General features: G+C 40.3%; 1 protein-coding gene across 1 annotated transcript; it reads right to left on the bottom strand.

Moving 5' to 3' along the window:
- Positions 1–1,862: 1,862 nt before the first annotated feature.
- LOC147641828 (uncharacterized) lies at positions 1,863–5,785 on the bottom strand. The gene is made up of 3 exons (XM_086818999.1): positions 5,667–5,785; positions 5,093–5,347; positions 1,863–3,853 (listed from the first exon to the last, which is right to left on the bottom strand). The coding sequence occupies exons 2-3, from the start codon at positions 5,342–5,344 to the stop codon at positions 1,967–1,969; spliced, it is 2,139 nt and encodes a 712-aa protein (XP_086675125.1). The 5' UTR covers positions 5,345–5,347; positions 5,667–5,785; the 3' UTR covers positions 1,863–1,966.
- Positions 5,786–15,854: the final 10,069 nt, after the last annotated feature.

The raw sequence follows: 15,854 nt of genomic DNA on the forward strand, positions 1-15,854 counted from the left end.
CTTGCCAAAAATCTTTATTCTAGAGGCTATGCTCTAATACCACGTAAGGAAAATACAAATTGCAAATGTATACAAACAACAAAGTCTTCACAAGACAAAGAACTTGATGCAAGAGAGATAGAGAACAATATTGAATTATTGTTTGTAAAGCAAAAATACAAACTGATGACATCTACCCACTCGAATGCCATGGCAAGGAGATTTGATGGTGATCTACGTAAATTCTGGACAGCGGATGTCATGGACTAACAAGGGTGCACAATGCAGTGAGATCGATCTAAACAAGATCTCCTTCTATCCTTGAGTTCAGTCTATCAACCTACAATTACATGCATCCTACTTGGCATGGCACCAAGTCTACATATGCCACATCCTACTTGGCATGGCACCAAGTTTATATAAGCCGCATTCTAACCATCTAGACAGTGTCTAAAGTGGGCACGATCGAGTGCTCGGAACGCTTCGCGAAGCGAAGAAAGTGGGCGCCCAGGACCATGCCACGAGGTCAACTCAATGGTCAAAAAGGGAAATTCTTGCATAACCTAACATAAAAATAATTGGCGACTCTATTTGAGAATAATGTTGATTAGTACAGTAGCATTATATAATTCTAAGGCTTAATCCTTATAGTTAAGCCTTAGCCCTCAATCACCTTCGCCTTTCAACCAAATCCTCTCCTCAATGCAACCCACGCCCCCAATAGAGAGACATGGACACCAACCTAGTCCTCTCCTTAGCACACCAACAAGCATAGAGAGACACATGGACATGTCGTCACCTTGTGTGTTTTGTGTGTGTGTGTGTGTGTGAGAGAGAGAGAGAGAGAGAGAGAGAGAGAGAGAGAGAGAGAGAGAGAGAGAGAGAGAGAGGAGGGGGGTCAATATAGGGGGGAGCGGTGTTCGCGGAGAATATTTTTTTCTCAGATCTTAAAACTTGCAATTTTAAAAATTTACAAGTTTTTCTTCAATAATTACAAGTTTTTCTACTAAAATATAACTAAAATGCTTAAAATTTTGTCTATCTTTAAAATTACAAAAATAAAATTTACAAGTGAGATCGTGAATTTTGCAGGTGCATTGTAAGGGTTTGCGGGTGCATTGTAAGGGTTTGCGGGTTTTTTGTGAACACTGGGGGGAGGGGGGTCATAGAATACTACGAGAGAGACATGCAATATGAGAGACATAGTGATGCCATGTGTAGCATGTCAAGTCTTGCTATAGATAAAGCTAGATTTTAACGATTTTTTTTTGAATTTCTTGCTGAAAAAAATGACGTCCGAGTAAAGAAATGAAACCTTCCTTAGTGTTGCGTACGTATTATAACGGAATTATACAGCGTGTCCCAACGCTACACTTGAACCCATTCAAAAAATTGGCATAAGAGATGCCATGTACTCTTGCATTACCTCAACGCATGAATGTTATTGTGTAACTATTTTGTAATCCCCCTAGTTGGCCTAGAGAAACATTGAATTTGAAAGAAAATCAAATACCAATAATCTTTTTGTCCTGTCCAGCTTGTATAGGTGAAGTGGGGAAGATGGTTAGGCAGTGGAGAGACTTGCTAACTTACTCTAAACACAACTTACCATGAAGTTGTACAGGTTATTAGCATCTTAATAGATGAACAAAATGCAGATTAGGAAGGAGGGGACACACCTTCACAGATAGAGCATTAACCTGCAATGAAGAGAACGCTGTTGAATAGAGCTAAATTATTTTTTGGAGATTCTACAGGTTGCGCTTGATTGTAAGTGTTGTAGCTTGGGCTTAGATGGAGAATGAAGACATGCAAAGTGTATTAGGGGCAGCATTGAGAGAAGAAAAGAGAGCGATCAATGGCAATTAGAAGAGTTGTTGGCAGTTAGTATTGTGTGATCTGTCTGGGCGATCGCAGGCGTGTGTGTGTGTGTGAGAGAGAGAGAGAGAGAGAGAGAGAGAGTGTCATTATGTGAGCCTGTGTTAGTTCAACTGGGCGCGACCGGCTGCCTAGAGAGTAACACCTTGCACTTGATAACCTCGTAGCTGTTGAAGAAGAAACCGGGCATCACCATAGCTCTGATTTGAGGAGCGGCTGCGGCATCCACTCCATTGATTACATTGCTGTTATGCTGTTTAATCATTTTGGCACTCTGGTCCACAGGAAGCTCCTCCATGTAATCTGAGTCGAAGTGAGCCTCACTTCCCACTCTAAAGATGACGGCTGGGTTCTCAAATGAGAAAGCCAGCAGGTGCAGAAGCCAAACCCATTTGGCAGCCACGAAGAAAGACCTTGCGAGCTCATCAGGCCATCTCCCTTTCCAATTCAGCAGCACCTCCATCCTGTTCATCTTCTCATCACAGAACCCGTCGAAGCTCTCACTGTAGCCGCTCGACTCCTTGCTCACAAGCTCACTCCACCCCATCTTGGAGATGCTCAGATATGTCTTGTAGAATGCCCCAGGTCTCTGCCTCGGGTCCAGAACACAGTTGGTTCCGCTCCTCTGGAACTTGATGTTCTCAAACTCTTCATAAAAAGCTTGATTGATCAGAGACTCGAGATGATACCTCACACTTTTGGATACCCTTGGAGCCTGCACCCTCACATTGTAAGGTTGCAAGATGCTTTCAATCTTCTCTGTAGCAGACTGTTCTTGAATCTTCTGCAACAGAGTTCTGCAGAATTGCTTGACCCCAACTCTAGCTTCTGTCACTGCATGGTAGAACTTCTTAGTGGCTCCATACTGAGTACCCCCAGGCGATATCCTCGGTATCTGGCCATCTTCACCGTTCTCGCCATAGTCTCCTGCAATCATGGCATTCCCAGGTTTTTTGGAGGATGCATGCTGAAGGTTCTGGCAGTAGGTGATCTCCAGGTCATTTAGCTTCTTGCTCATCTCTTGAATAGCCACCTTGAGCTCAAACACTTCAACCAAAGTTTCATCCCTCTTCTCATTCGCCTGCAAAACCTCCTGCTTCATGCAGTTCACAGCCATCTCCAAGTCTTTCTCTTCTTCTAGATTCATTTTCTCCTTAACAACATTTGCTCTCTCTTTACCCACCATCTGAACTTGATTGTTGCTGCTCTGGTACTTAACCCCCTTCAAGACTGGAGTTTGAAAGCCAGCCGGTTTCTTCTTGGATCTAAACCAAGACATTATGGGATTACTTCCTGCCTTGCTTTTAGCCACTGCAGACTCTGAAAAATCTCTCTCTTTGGGGGGAATTTCCGTGTAATCGCGTGAGTCCATCAATGGGACCACAGTCACCTGGCTTCCAGGCAAGCACTTATCACATGATGTGCAACCATTATCAGAATAATCAGCCCCAAACGTTGATGAATTGGACTTGATTGAATATTGAGTAGTAGTGGCAGATTCATGGCTGACATGTGTGTTAGTGCTGGTATCACGGTTATTAGCAGCTTGATTAGAGCTCTTCTTAGCTGCAATCTCACTAAGAAGCTCACTAGTTAGGGGCTTCTTACTGAAATTAGCATTGGATGTGTTCCAATCAGCTTGATGAAGGTGCCTGGAAAACTCTGCACTTCTGTTTCTGGGCTTGAATTTCTGTGCCATTAAGGGTCCTTTGTTGGGGTGGATTGAGGTGATGTGGTAAGGTCGGGATTCGATTTTCTTGTGGTGAATATTGAATGTGGCCGAAGATACTGCTGCCGGATCTACGTTGGCAAGCCTTTCTGCTGGCTTATGAAGAGAGTACTGCACAGTGGTCGCATCCAGGGCATGGCTACCCGAAGCATCATCAAGGATTAGAGGTGATAACCAGTCCTCGTCTCTCAAAGCTTCCAGAGAGTCGTTAGACTTGCTGCTGCTATCCGGTGGTATACTGTTCCCGAGTAAGAACTCCTCATAAGACTTCACAAAGAAGTGAAACAAAAAACTCAGTACACAGCAATTAACAATCTTTCTTGCATGTGCTAATTGTAATACAAGTCCCTTTTCTGCATGCATTTACAATCAGATTGACGTTCACAGAATGGCATGAAAATGATCAAAATATGAGCATGCTTGCATGGGGCAGCATTGAACCCTGGGCAGAAGCATGACGATATATTCATGATCAGAATGATGCCAGCCACTAGTGTCACTAATGAACAGAAATACCATCACAATGATATGATGCTCAATTAACTAATTTGATGGCATGTATCATCATATGAAAGAATGACAGTGTGGAGGTTGCACCATATGATAATGTCCAAGAAAACATTTAGACTTGATTTCTTATTTATAGCATCGAATTTAGCATGTCATTAGGCACGATTTACAACATGAGAAATGCAAGGTAGGTTGAACTATCAGAATAATGTTATATACATATATATGTTGAAGGGGTGTTTGGGTAAGAATGATGTAAAACTTCACCCCATTAAAGAGATATGCTCATGTTTCCCCAGACCCAAAAAAATAGAAGAAGAAAGATGTGTAAGTGAAGAAGATTGAGTTTAGAAGGTGCTTGTTAGCAAAGTCTGCTAAAAGAAGAAAAACCAAGACAAGGGTAGAGTTTGATAGTCTCAAATTTGATATAGCCTAAGAATATAAAAGACATTAAAAAGCGAAACGCAGGAATGGAAGCCAAGATACAAAGGGTCAATCGAAGGGATTTTTCCTCTTATTTTTTAGAAATCCAGGATTTCTCTTTTCTCTCCTCTCCTTGTGCCTTGTTGTCCATGGTTAATATATGTAATAGATAGATGTGTAAGTAGTGCAATTCAAGTTGCAAAAGCCTAACCAATTTGATGCAAACAAATGTGATGTGTTCAAAAAATACAATAACATCAACTAATTTGACATCAAAGAAATCAGTAAATGAGGATGGCATATATAGGATTGAATGTGATATGCACATAAAATCAATGCAAGAAATGCACATGGTACAATCAAATTATCCCTGCATAGAACCCAAGCCCGCTACATCATAGCAGCTTTACTAAGTGGGCAGAGGCCAGGGCTACCAGGAAAGCTGATATATTACATGGGACATGTGCCATATATAAAAGGATAATGCATGTAGAATCAAATCATGTGATGGAGCGTGCCATGAAATGATGTGTGAGATGGAGAAGGTTTATGAGGTGAGATCAAGGAGCTGACCTTGACAGGAGTGAAGACTGGGTACTCTTGGGCGGAGCGCTGGTGAGGGGAGCGGTTGGTGAGGTGGAGCTGGAAGTCGGCGGCGTTGATGTTGTTTTTGCGGTCGCTGGAGGAGAGGTTGAAAGGGTGGATCATCTCTTGCTGCTGCTGCTGCTGCAGGCTGATGAGCGAGCGGAGCTGCTGGGCTGCAGAGTTAGTCGCCGCCCCGTACTGCTCCCCTAGCGAAGGCAACACAGGGCTCGGGGGAGGCATGGCCTGCAGAAAACACACACAGTACACTCTCGATATCTACATACAATTTAGAGAACAGATCAAAAGCTCTCCGTAGACGACCCTTCTCTCTCACAAACAAGCACGAAAACACGCACAGAACTCTCGATATCTGCAGACAATTTAGCGAACAGATCAAAAGCTCTCCATAGACAACCCTTCTCTCCCACAAACAAGCACGAAAACACAGAGAAATATAGCCTCTTCAGTAGAATGATGATCGAACACTGTAGCTTTAATTTGCAGCGGCCTTTGAGAGAGAAGGGAACCCTTGCGGCCAGTTAGAGAGGGTGGGCAAACAGACCCATCATTATGCGGGAGTTGTGTCAAGCCAATGCATGACCACGCCTGTGCAGAAGTTGTGCATGCTGACAATCGGCCTGGACTACGTCTGCACTGCTCGCTAGAGGAAGAGACAATCGAGTCGTGGAGACGACGTGCTTGCCATGCAAACTGGAGTTTCTAAATTATTAATGCTCATGTGGGCGCGCTGCCCTTCCAATCATCCCTTCACGTTCTCCTTTAGCAGCTAATGACACCTATTATGCCCAAGCCAATGATCCCTTCACGTTCTCCTTTAACAGCTAATGATAGGGTTCAGGAAAAGATAGGTTCACTTTAACCTACAACCCATTCAACTTGGGAACAAACCTTCTCAAATTGTAGGGAAAAGGAAATTTAGTCTTCTCTCAAAATTAAAAAAATAGTTATAATTGGATGAATTTGTATATAACACAACAAGACAAAGCACCTACAGACGCGCACATAGACGCGTTTACTCAACTAAAAAAAAACTTACGGGCGCGTCTATTTGCACGTCTATTAGCGCGTCTAAAGGCGCGTTTAAAAGATAGCAAACAGACGCGCAAATAGACGCTTGCGCAAATAGACGCGCAAATAGACGCTCGGGGAGAAATTTTAAAAAACAGACAGACGCATGCATAGACGTGTTTATAGATGCAATTATAGAGGCGTTTATAAACGCGCAAATAGACGCTTCTTGAACAGACAGACGCGTATATAGATGTGCTACAGAATATTTTTTAAATTTTGTGTGCTTGAACAGAATGCTGTGTATGTTGTGTGTGCTATGTAGTTACAGGAATCCCATTTCCATATTGTGTAATTCAATTCTTACAGCCAACCGCATTTTAATTAGCACTCTTGCAAGCACGTCTATAGCCGACATTAATTACAATTCCAAATAAAACATTACAACTTCAAAACGTTTAGTTACAAGGCATTAATTGATAGCTCAAAAAGTGCTTGTATGTACATATAGCACGAAGCTAAGCCACGTCCTGTGGCTTCAAGTACCAAAAATAAGAGGAGTGTATATACAAGAGGCACGAAGCCAACAAGGCAGTGGCTAAGTACAAAAAAGAGTAGCTAGCACTACTTCTACGACTAATCTAAGTTCTCCACGTCCTCGCTCCCTTCTCCGCCTCCTTCTTCCTCGTCTTCTTCCTCATCTTCTTGTGTAGGTTCCTGTAAACAAGGGACAACATATATCAATGTATGTAAACAAGGGACAACATATATCAATGTATGTAAAATCAAATCTTTATTTATAATATTGACATTATTTGATTACTTTCAAATACCTCGAGGGACTCTCCAGTAGCCCCCGAGGCGCGTTTAAAAGACAGCAAACAGACGCGCCTATAGACGCTTGCGCATATAGACGCACAAATAGACGCTCGGGGAGAAATTTTAAAAAACAGACAGACGTATGCATAGACGTGTTTATAGATGCAATTATAGAGGCGTTTGTAGACGTGCAAATAGACGCTTCTTGAACAGACCACCCTCTATGGCGATTAAGAAAGGATATGTTATGTTATCCCTTCTAATTCCAGGGAAACATAAAGTCAAAAATCCTGATGTTTATTTGGAGCCTTTGATTGACGAGCTAGAGATACTTTGGAGAGGTATCGAGGTGCATGATGTGAGCAGGCCTCCCTCGTCTCACGAGACTTCAACTGCAAAGCAATCTTGATGTGGACGATGCATGACTTCCCAGGCTATGGCGGGTGTTCAGGTAAGCATTGCACTTCTAATTATGAGTAGGCAAAGGATGTAGCACCCTAAACCCACCTTCAACTCTTAATTGCGTCTATTGTTCAGGTCTCACTACATCGGGTTACCATGCATATCCTGTTTGTGGTCTTTCGCTTGTTGCCTCACGGGCAGATGCATTGAATAAGGTCATCTATGAGAATCACCATCGATTTCTCCCACTTGATCATCCTAGATATGTTGCCCCTTGGAATGAAGTCCTCCCACAATCACTCACTGCGGGAGATTGGATGAGAATTTGGGACGGTTCCACGACTTCTTCACCACTTGGCATGAGCCGGTAAGGGTTTGTAACTATTGTGTGCTATATTGGCTGGAAATAAAGATTGCTCGCTAACACCATCTTTTGTTTAGATACTCCATCTTTTATCGTTTACCATATTGGTCCCACCTCAAGATCAATCACCTGCTTGATCTCATGCATATCTTCAAGAATGTGGCATCTACCATTTGGGAACATTTGAATGGGACACGAGATTCCGTAGGCATAAGGGAGGGTCTACGTACCATAGGGAGGATGCGTGAAGCTTGGCCACAAGAGAGACCAAATGGGCGTGTTTTTTTACCTCGTGCACCGTGGAGGTTATCAAAGCTAGAGATGGTGGCGGTGAAGCGTGCTATTACTACAATTCGTACTCCCACTGGATGCATGAGGTGTTTGAAGGGGGCCTTTACAAAGAGCAAGAAAAGAGGTGCAGAGCAATTATATGGCTTGAAATCTCATGATTGGCACAAGATGCTCCAAGTAAGTATGTGCATAATATCTTTTTCCTTTCAAATTTGTGAGTGAATTAGAAGCAACTAATCAACCATTCCTCGTGTGTTAGTCATACTACCTACTAGCATTTCTCGTAGTGCATCGAAGGACGTGAAAGATTGTATTTACAAGATGGGCGAGCTTGTGAGGTACTTTACATGATACAAAATGTGATGCGTATCAATGCTCCATGCAAAGTGTTCATATTGCTAATATGGTGTACTTTTTCATTTCTAGGTATGTGAGCTCAAAGGAAATAGATCCCACCACGCTTGAGAATGCTCGAGTTATGTCAGTGGAGGTGGTTTATTTAGTGGAGGAGACATTTCCACGTTCTATTCTCACAAGCCAACTACATCTCATAGTGCATTTGGTGGATGAGATTACTATATGCAGTACTATACATGCACGATGGTTTTTCTTCCTCGAGCGCTTCATGAAGACCTTGAAGGGTTTCGTGAGACAAAATGCAAGACCCGAAGGTAGCATGGCCGAGGGTTGGTTGGTACAAGAGTCATTTGTATATATTTCTGAGTTTCTTGTTGATGTGGATAGCTCTCTCCCACGACTGTGGAGAGATGATGAAGACCTAAGGATGACCTCTATTGTGCCTCAAGGGAAAGGACGCAACAAAGTAATAGACATGGAGTTGCTTTAATAATATCAACCTCTATTGCATGCTTAATAGTGATGTGATGAAAAGATGGGTGACAAGATACGAGGATGCAAATGCAAGAAGACAAGAAGAAAGGGCCCTCTTTCGTACACACCACGGATCTCGTGTGCCATACCCTCAGTATCTAAGAGCACTTCCAAAGGATATTCATGTGGATTGGCTACTTGACGAACTGGAGAAAGCAGAGAAAGACGAGGGAATGCATATCACAATGGAAGAATGGGAGTATGCTAGGGGATGCATGAGCAAGGTCGGTATATAGAATGTTATGCATAAGTTAGGAGCTTTCAATAATTTAGATTGCTTATTTAATTGATTTTGTCTTGGTGTAGTGCACTATGTTCAATGCTATATGGTGTCAGGGCAAGCATTTTTGAACACAACGGATTGATGATAAGAGAAACACACAAGATTGCGGCGTCATTGCTAGCTTTGAGGGAGCCAATGGAGCCATGGATGATTATTGTGGCATAATCCAAGATATTATTAAGCTTGACTTTCGACGCTTCTTTGTGTATGTTTTGGATGTAAAGTGGTTTAACACTAGTTTGGTACCAAAACAGGACACTTGAGTGTCCTTTTTTGGGGGTTGCAAAAAAAAATCAAACTCCTAATGTAGGCTTTAAAAACCAAAATGCTTCATTGGGCATGTAGAACATAACCCTATGCTTATGTAAAAAATGCTAAACATATAAAATGCCTTTTTATTTGGAAGTACATAAGCAACAAAGTAGCATATGTCTTGAAAATGAACATTTTTAAGGATTTTTCAGGATTTTTCCAAATATGCAAGCATCATTCTCTCAAAAAAAAAATCCAATGATAGCAATAGCATTTTTCCCAAGATATTTTGATAGCATACATCAGTCCAAGGAGGTAGAAGTTCACCAAAAAAATCATTTTCCTTTCCTAGAATTTTTTCCAAAAAAGTTATATAAAATCAGCAAAAGTAACGCGTATTATCAAAACTCAATCACGCCACTAAAAAAAATTGTAGCCCTATCAATGAGAATGTTGATTATTGGTTTTCATGCTTGAGATGAGATAAATAAGCCATAATTTGATGTGTATGACACTAACTTAGCCTCCACTTAAGTAGGTTCTTATCGCCTAGTTCTAAAAAAAACTGTAAAAAACAAAAATACAAAATTTGATCATCTTTTTTCAAAAACTAATCATAACTATGCTTGCACAAGTAGACTACACCTATAGTTACAACAAATAATGCACTTACACAGCTTTCCCCTTTGATGAAAATCAAAATTAGGCTCATAATTAGACATTTTACGTATTAAAAACAGGTTGCGCAAAAGGCCATGTATGAGAAGAGGCCCAAAAAGTGGCTCTAAAGTTTTGGAAAATTCAAAACAAAGTAGTATTTACCCTATATAACATGGGTGCACCTCAAGTTTTACATTATTAGCTTGCATATGGAAGGAGAAAAATTCATGCTCTACCTGTATAAAAAACATCATTTCAATATTAGCGAGTCAAAAATTTATCCAATAATTATCGTTTGATGATTCCAAGATTTAGTTTACATCATGGGCTTTCCATCAAGCCAAGTTTCATGATCAAACTATGTCCCTTCTAAAAGTTATGTACAAATTACTACTATTTTGAAAACAGCAAAAATCATGCGTTTTATCAGCATGCGTCTAAGACAATTAAAATATTGCCTTGCAAAAGCTAAGAAAAGTGCAATTTAAAAAATCTCAATTTTTTTTGGGGTCTTGAGGAACATCTGTGGATGTTAAGCATTTCAAAACTCTTAATAGATTGCCCACAAAAATTCAAGAAAAATGCTAACTTTCAGGACACTTTAGTGTCCAATTACAGAACTGGTGTTAAGGACATGGTGGAAAGAGGCCCTAATGCAACAATCAAACGCCATGCAAGTGGCTTTGTATCTATTGACTCCACAAAGTTTTGGCAAAGTAAGAAGGACACACTAGTACTACCGCAACAATGTGAACAGGAGTACACACATATAAAAATACTAACTTTTAAATATTTGATACCTTCGATGCAAGGAAAATAACATGATTGTATTTGTGTTTGAATTAGGTTGTCTATCAACCAATGGTGGTGGATAATAACAGATGGTGGCATGTCATACCTATTATGCCACGTTCCAAAGTGATGTATAGTACATTTACGAATATGGAGCGTATGGAGGATGATCATGGCCATGGAGGTGATGATGATCGTGATACGAGAGAGGAGGATGATCTCATGAGATAGGAGATACAGATATTGAGGCCATTACCCGTGAGGAGGACGAGCCTACCATTGGTGATGCTGATTTCGATGAGCATATGAGTAGCACAAGTAGTAGTGGATTGAATGTATTTGTAGATCTAAACACTTGTTTGGATTTTGAAGTAGATATTGGCTAAACTATTTTACATATTGTCTCATTCTTCTCACCTCACTTAATTTTTGTATATGTGGGTTTGCAAAAAAGCATTGATGTTTTTGTTAAAATTATGTGCTTTGGTAATCATGGGCAATTTTTAGAAAGCAGTGATGTACATTTACCAACCTACACCAAAATCTCACTTTTTGTATTCTCTATTTTGCGTCTAAATACGCGTCTAATTCTCAGTGTAGACGCACTAATAGATGTGCTAATACACGCATAAATAGACGCGTTGTTAGACACAGTGTTAGATTCTCAGTGTAGATGCACGAATAGACGCGTCAATACACACGTAAATACACGCGCTATTAATACACGGGCTATTAGACGCGCTGTTAGACGTGCCCGTAATTTCTCTATTCAAGCAACGCCTATAGACGTGCCCACTATTTTGCACGTCTATCAAGCGTGTCTATAGTTGCTTTGTGTTGTTGTGTAAAATGCTTCACATATTGTCTGTTCAATCTACACCGAGGAGGATTAATATCCGGTTCAATAAAAAATATTTCCCGGACATTAATATGCCCAAGCCAATGATAGTATTATCCACGGGGAGAGAGAGAGTGTTTGAGACAGTCGTAACACTCTAAAAACAAGTGTGTGTGTGTGTGTGTGTGTGAGAGAGAGAGAGAGAGAGAGAGAGAGAGAGAGATAGAAAGAGAGTGTTTGAACGAGAGAGAGAGAGAGAGACAAAGTGAACTATGTGTAAGAAACACCAAAAGCCAGCTTGCCATTCCTTCTATGTGTAAATTTAACAAATGTGGTGGCATTGTTCCAAAAAATATGGTGGCATATTTTTATATATATAATATTAGGTCATGAATTAGCATTATGCCTTCAAATGTTGGGTTATACTCTAATCACATGAGGTTTGATAGCTTATACACTACCCCATGTACCCTTGCTTAAATATTGATGAAATAAGAGGGAGAGGGAGATAGTAAGAGATGAAGTAGTGATACTAAGAAAATGAGCTCAGAGCCCCCAAAAAGTGGGAGCCTCTCCAAGGTTCCACCCTTTTACAATGTGGTCAAAAAGCTAAAATACCTAGGCTATAATACATGGTTGGCTTCCAATTTTAGGTACCACAATTATTTTTTTTGTTTCTTGTTAGCATCTATGTACACCTATCTCAACATAACCTTGAGTTCCCCACTCACAAATGTAGCAAACCTAGACTCAAGTTCTTGATGATTTTTTGACAGCAGGTATATAAATCTATGAAGTTTATTTATTTTTACCATTTTCTAGTTGTCTCGAGCTAGCTCCTTAAAACATAAGCAATAAGAAAATGTTAAACAAATATACAAGGTATACATGATATTTATAGAATGCACCTTCACACACAATGGTGGCTCGGGACCATACTACGACATGGCAGATACGCATCATGTCACACTGCCATGTGTGGTCGTACTCTTAACACATGGTACCGTATGACCAACTTGTCACTCGCAAAAACAACGGTATTTTTTGAGACGGGTATAAAAATCTATGAATTTACTTTTTTGACATTTTTCTAGTCGTGGAGCCATCCCCACAAAATGAGAGCAAAAGAAAATGTGGAAAACAATATACGAGGTTTGCTTGATATTTATAGGATGCGCCTTCACACGTGTGGCTCAAGACCATACTACCATGTGGCATATATGCGTCATGTCACACGTGCTCTTCACATGTGGTCGTATTTTGAACACATGGTATCGTACTGCCACATCTCACCCACTAACGGTCTTTTTTTATGGGTATAAAAGTCTATGAGGTTTATTTTTTTATAGGTATAAAAATCTATGACGTTCATTTTTTATATTTTTCTAGTCATCGAGCCAGCCCCACAAAACCCTACAAAGCAACCCCACCCACCCCCCTAGCCAGAACTACAAAGCAGCCCCACCCAACAACCTAGCCCTAAATTGCAACCTATTTTTTTCAAATCTTCTAGCATAGAAAGACAACCACCGATTGAACATATCACACCATCCTTCCATTTGATCATTTTTACCGGTTTTTCAACCCGCTTGCTCGAACACTGAGTCATACTTTTCTTAGCCTTACCTATATTTATGCTGCATCATCCATTATAAATGTCATCTTTTACAAAGGAATTACCAACTGGTCAAGTGCAACCCATATGTTTGCATTTTCTTCACCGAATCTTTTCTCCATTTCTCCAAAAAAAAATATCACCTTTCCTCCACCAAAGCATGGCATGCAAGGTAAGTTTCCACTTACCCCCCTGACATCTTTTCATCCTTTGTAATTTCCACTTGACCTCTATGTAACCCAATGTTTAACAAAACCTCTTCTACTTTCTTGCATGTCTCTTGAGCATCACTCTGGTTGCATCCTATAGGTGAAACACACGTACTCGTATATACCAACTTTTCAAGCATCCTTACCATGGCGTGTAAAGTGCAAAAGTGAAGCCTTGTTAAGGGTATCATTAGATTAGGATCCCACTTTGGATCCAAATAGGCCGTTTTCCCCTCGCGTCTTATAAGTTGGTCATGAGTTAGGGAACCCTCCTTTTATGTTTTTGCAATCCAAATTTCATTTCCATCCTAGTAGGTTCTATAAGTCTTTGATATGTAAATCTTATTTGATTAAGTTTATTAAGCTTCCAAGTAGTATAAATTTACTTAAAATAGTTATAAAAAAACTCTTATAAGATTTTCTCGACTTAGTTAGATGAGGTGGCAGAGGCTTGTGATATAGTTTGAATAAGCAAGAAAAGATATCGTGGTATCTGCAAGCTTTTCTTCAAGCAACTCAAGCCTTGACCGGTTGCAAGTTTTTGGTCTACCTAAGGCCATATATACAATGTGTGTAATGTAAGGAAACATGAGAATTTGGTTATTTCCAACTTGATAGGTGAGTACAAATACATAGAGAGAATTATACCACTACAATAGACAAAGAAGAAGAAGAATAGAACATTGGAGTATAATATATTCAATAATGTTTTTGTGAATGTAAGGAGAGTATATCTTAGTAGAGTGTGTGTGGTGTGTGTGTGTATGGGATAGCAATACACTAAAAGAGAATGCTCTATTAGCTGTGTTTTACTGGCATTTTACGTTACGCCGCTATAAGTATCATTATTAGTGCCACTGCTGGATAAGCATCGCTATTAACACCGTTTATTAGTACCGCTTAGTGGAACTAGTTAAATACCGTTTATAAGCACCACTCAAAGACGCTGGAGAAAAAATAGTGTGTTGAAATTGAGTGAAAATGAAAACTTTAAATAAATTATAACCCAAAAAGCTTAACAAACATCTTAATATTATCAAACTAAACAACAAAATCATCAAATAGTTATACAAATATGACCAATGTGTAGATATGTTATGATAATATATATTTAATTTTTCCATCATCAAATCTATTTTGCAATAAATCCATGCATGCCAATTGTTCTATCTCTAAATCCATCATTTCAATGGCTCCTATATCAATACAAAGTCCTATTCCACTATGTGAAGAAGATGTAGAGGTATTATCATCATGGTCCTCATATTAATGTTAGTTGCATCCTCCACCATTGATTATCCACCATGCATTTCTTCTTCAACATCTTGATCTTTAAATACATGCTTAGATTAAGGAGTGACTTGTATTACATACAACCAATTAGGATCTCTTTGGTTTGAATGAAACACAACCTAAAAGAAACAACCACAAAATATTTATAAGAAAATATATATAATTCCTTCCTTCTATCTATAGATTCATCAAAATTAAAAATCAAGTGTAAATTTGTTCACAATGTTGCGGTAGAATGTATGTGCCTCTTGAATCTTGCCATAATTTAGTTTAGTCAATTGTAAAAAATATGCTTGGATGCTTCTTGACGGTGTGAGGCAGCTCAAGAACACAAGAAGGCCACTATAGCTCGCCGACTCACCACCTTTGGAACACTCACAAGCACAAGGTGCACCACCAGCTTCTCTAGCTGGAAAGAAAATCAGCAGTAGACCACACCTTTCCTCATTTCCCTACTCCTATACCCTCATTCATCCACCACCATCACACACCACAGGCTCAAATCGGGAAAGCAAGACACCTCTATTGCTTAATCTGCAATTCAATCAGCGGAGTACAGAGGGAAACTTACAATTGTCCAAACACAAACACAAAAAATAGTGATAGAAGGCAAGCAATTACACAAAGACAAGTTCACAACTGCCACCACTTCCGTTATTAACACATCACACACTCCCTCTCATAGCTCACACATACACTGCCCAAGCTTCCTCTTGGTCTCAGTCTGTGCCTCAACTGAAGAGGCAACTATCTTGCACTACCAGCAAAACTGCCAGCTCCCAACACAACACCAAGGCGGCTTCCTCTCTTCACACAGTTACCAGCCGTCACAAAGGTGGCCTACTTCCACATCTGGCGCTCTGTCGCCAGCGGCGAGCTACGCCAAGCTCTTGTCTGGCCTCTGTCTCTGCAATCTCCAGCCAGGCTCTCTCCTGCAAGGCGACCACTCTTCTGTTTGCCTCAACTGCTGCGCTCTAGCCCTTCTCACTCAACTTCAGTCGCCTCTTTCTAC

Source organism: Cibotium barometz, chromosome 1 (genome assembly GCF_041138505.1).
Source record: "Cibotium barometz isolate CiBa-2024 chromosome 1, ASM4113850v1, whole genome shotgun sequence".
Lineage (NCBI taxonomy): Eukaryota > Viridiplantae > Streptophyta > Polypodiopsida > Cyatheales > Cibotiaceae > Cibotium > Cibotium barometz.

Coding starts and splice junctions, on each gene's coding strand:
- LOC147641828 (XM_086818999.1), bottom strand. CDS start 5,344: ATGCCTCCCCCGAGCCCTGTGTTGCCTTCGCTAGGGGAGCAGTACGGG. Junction 3,854..5,092: donor CAGTCTTCACTCCTGTCAAG/GTCAGCTCCTTG, acceptor TTCTTTGTGAAG/TCTTATGAGGAGTTCTTACT.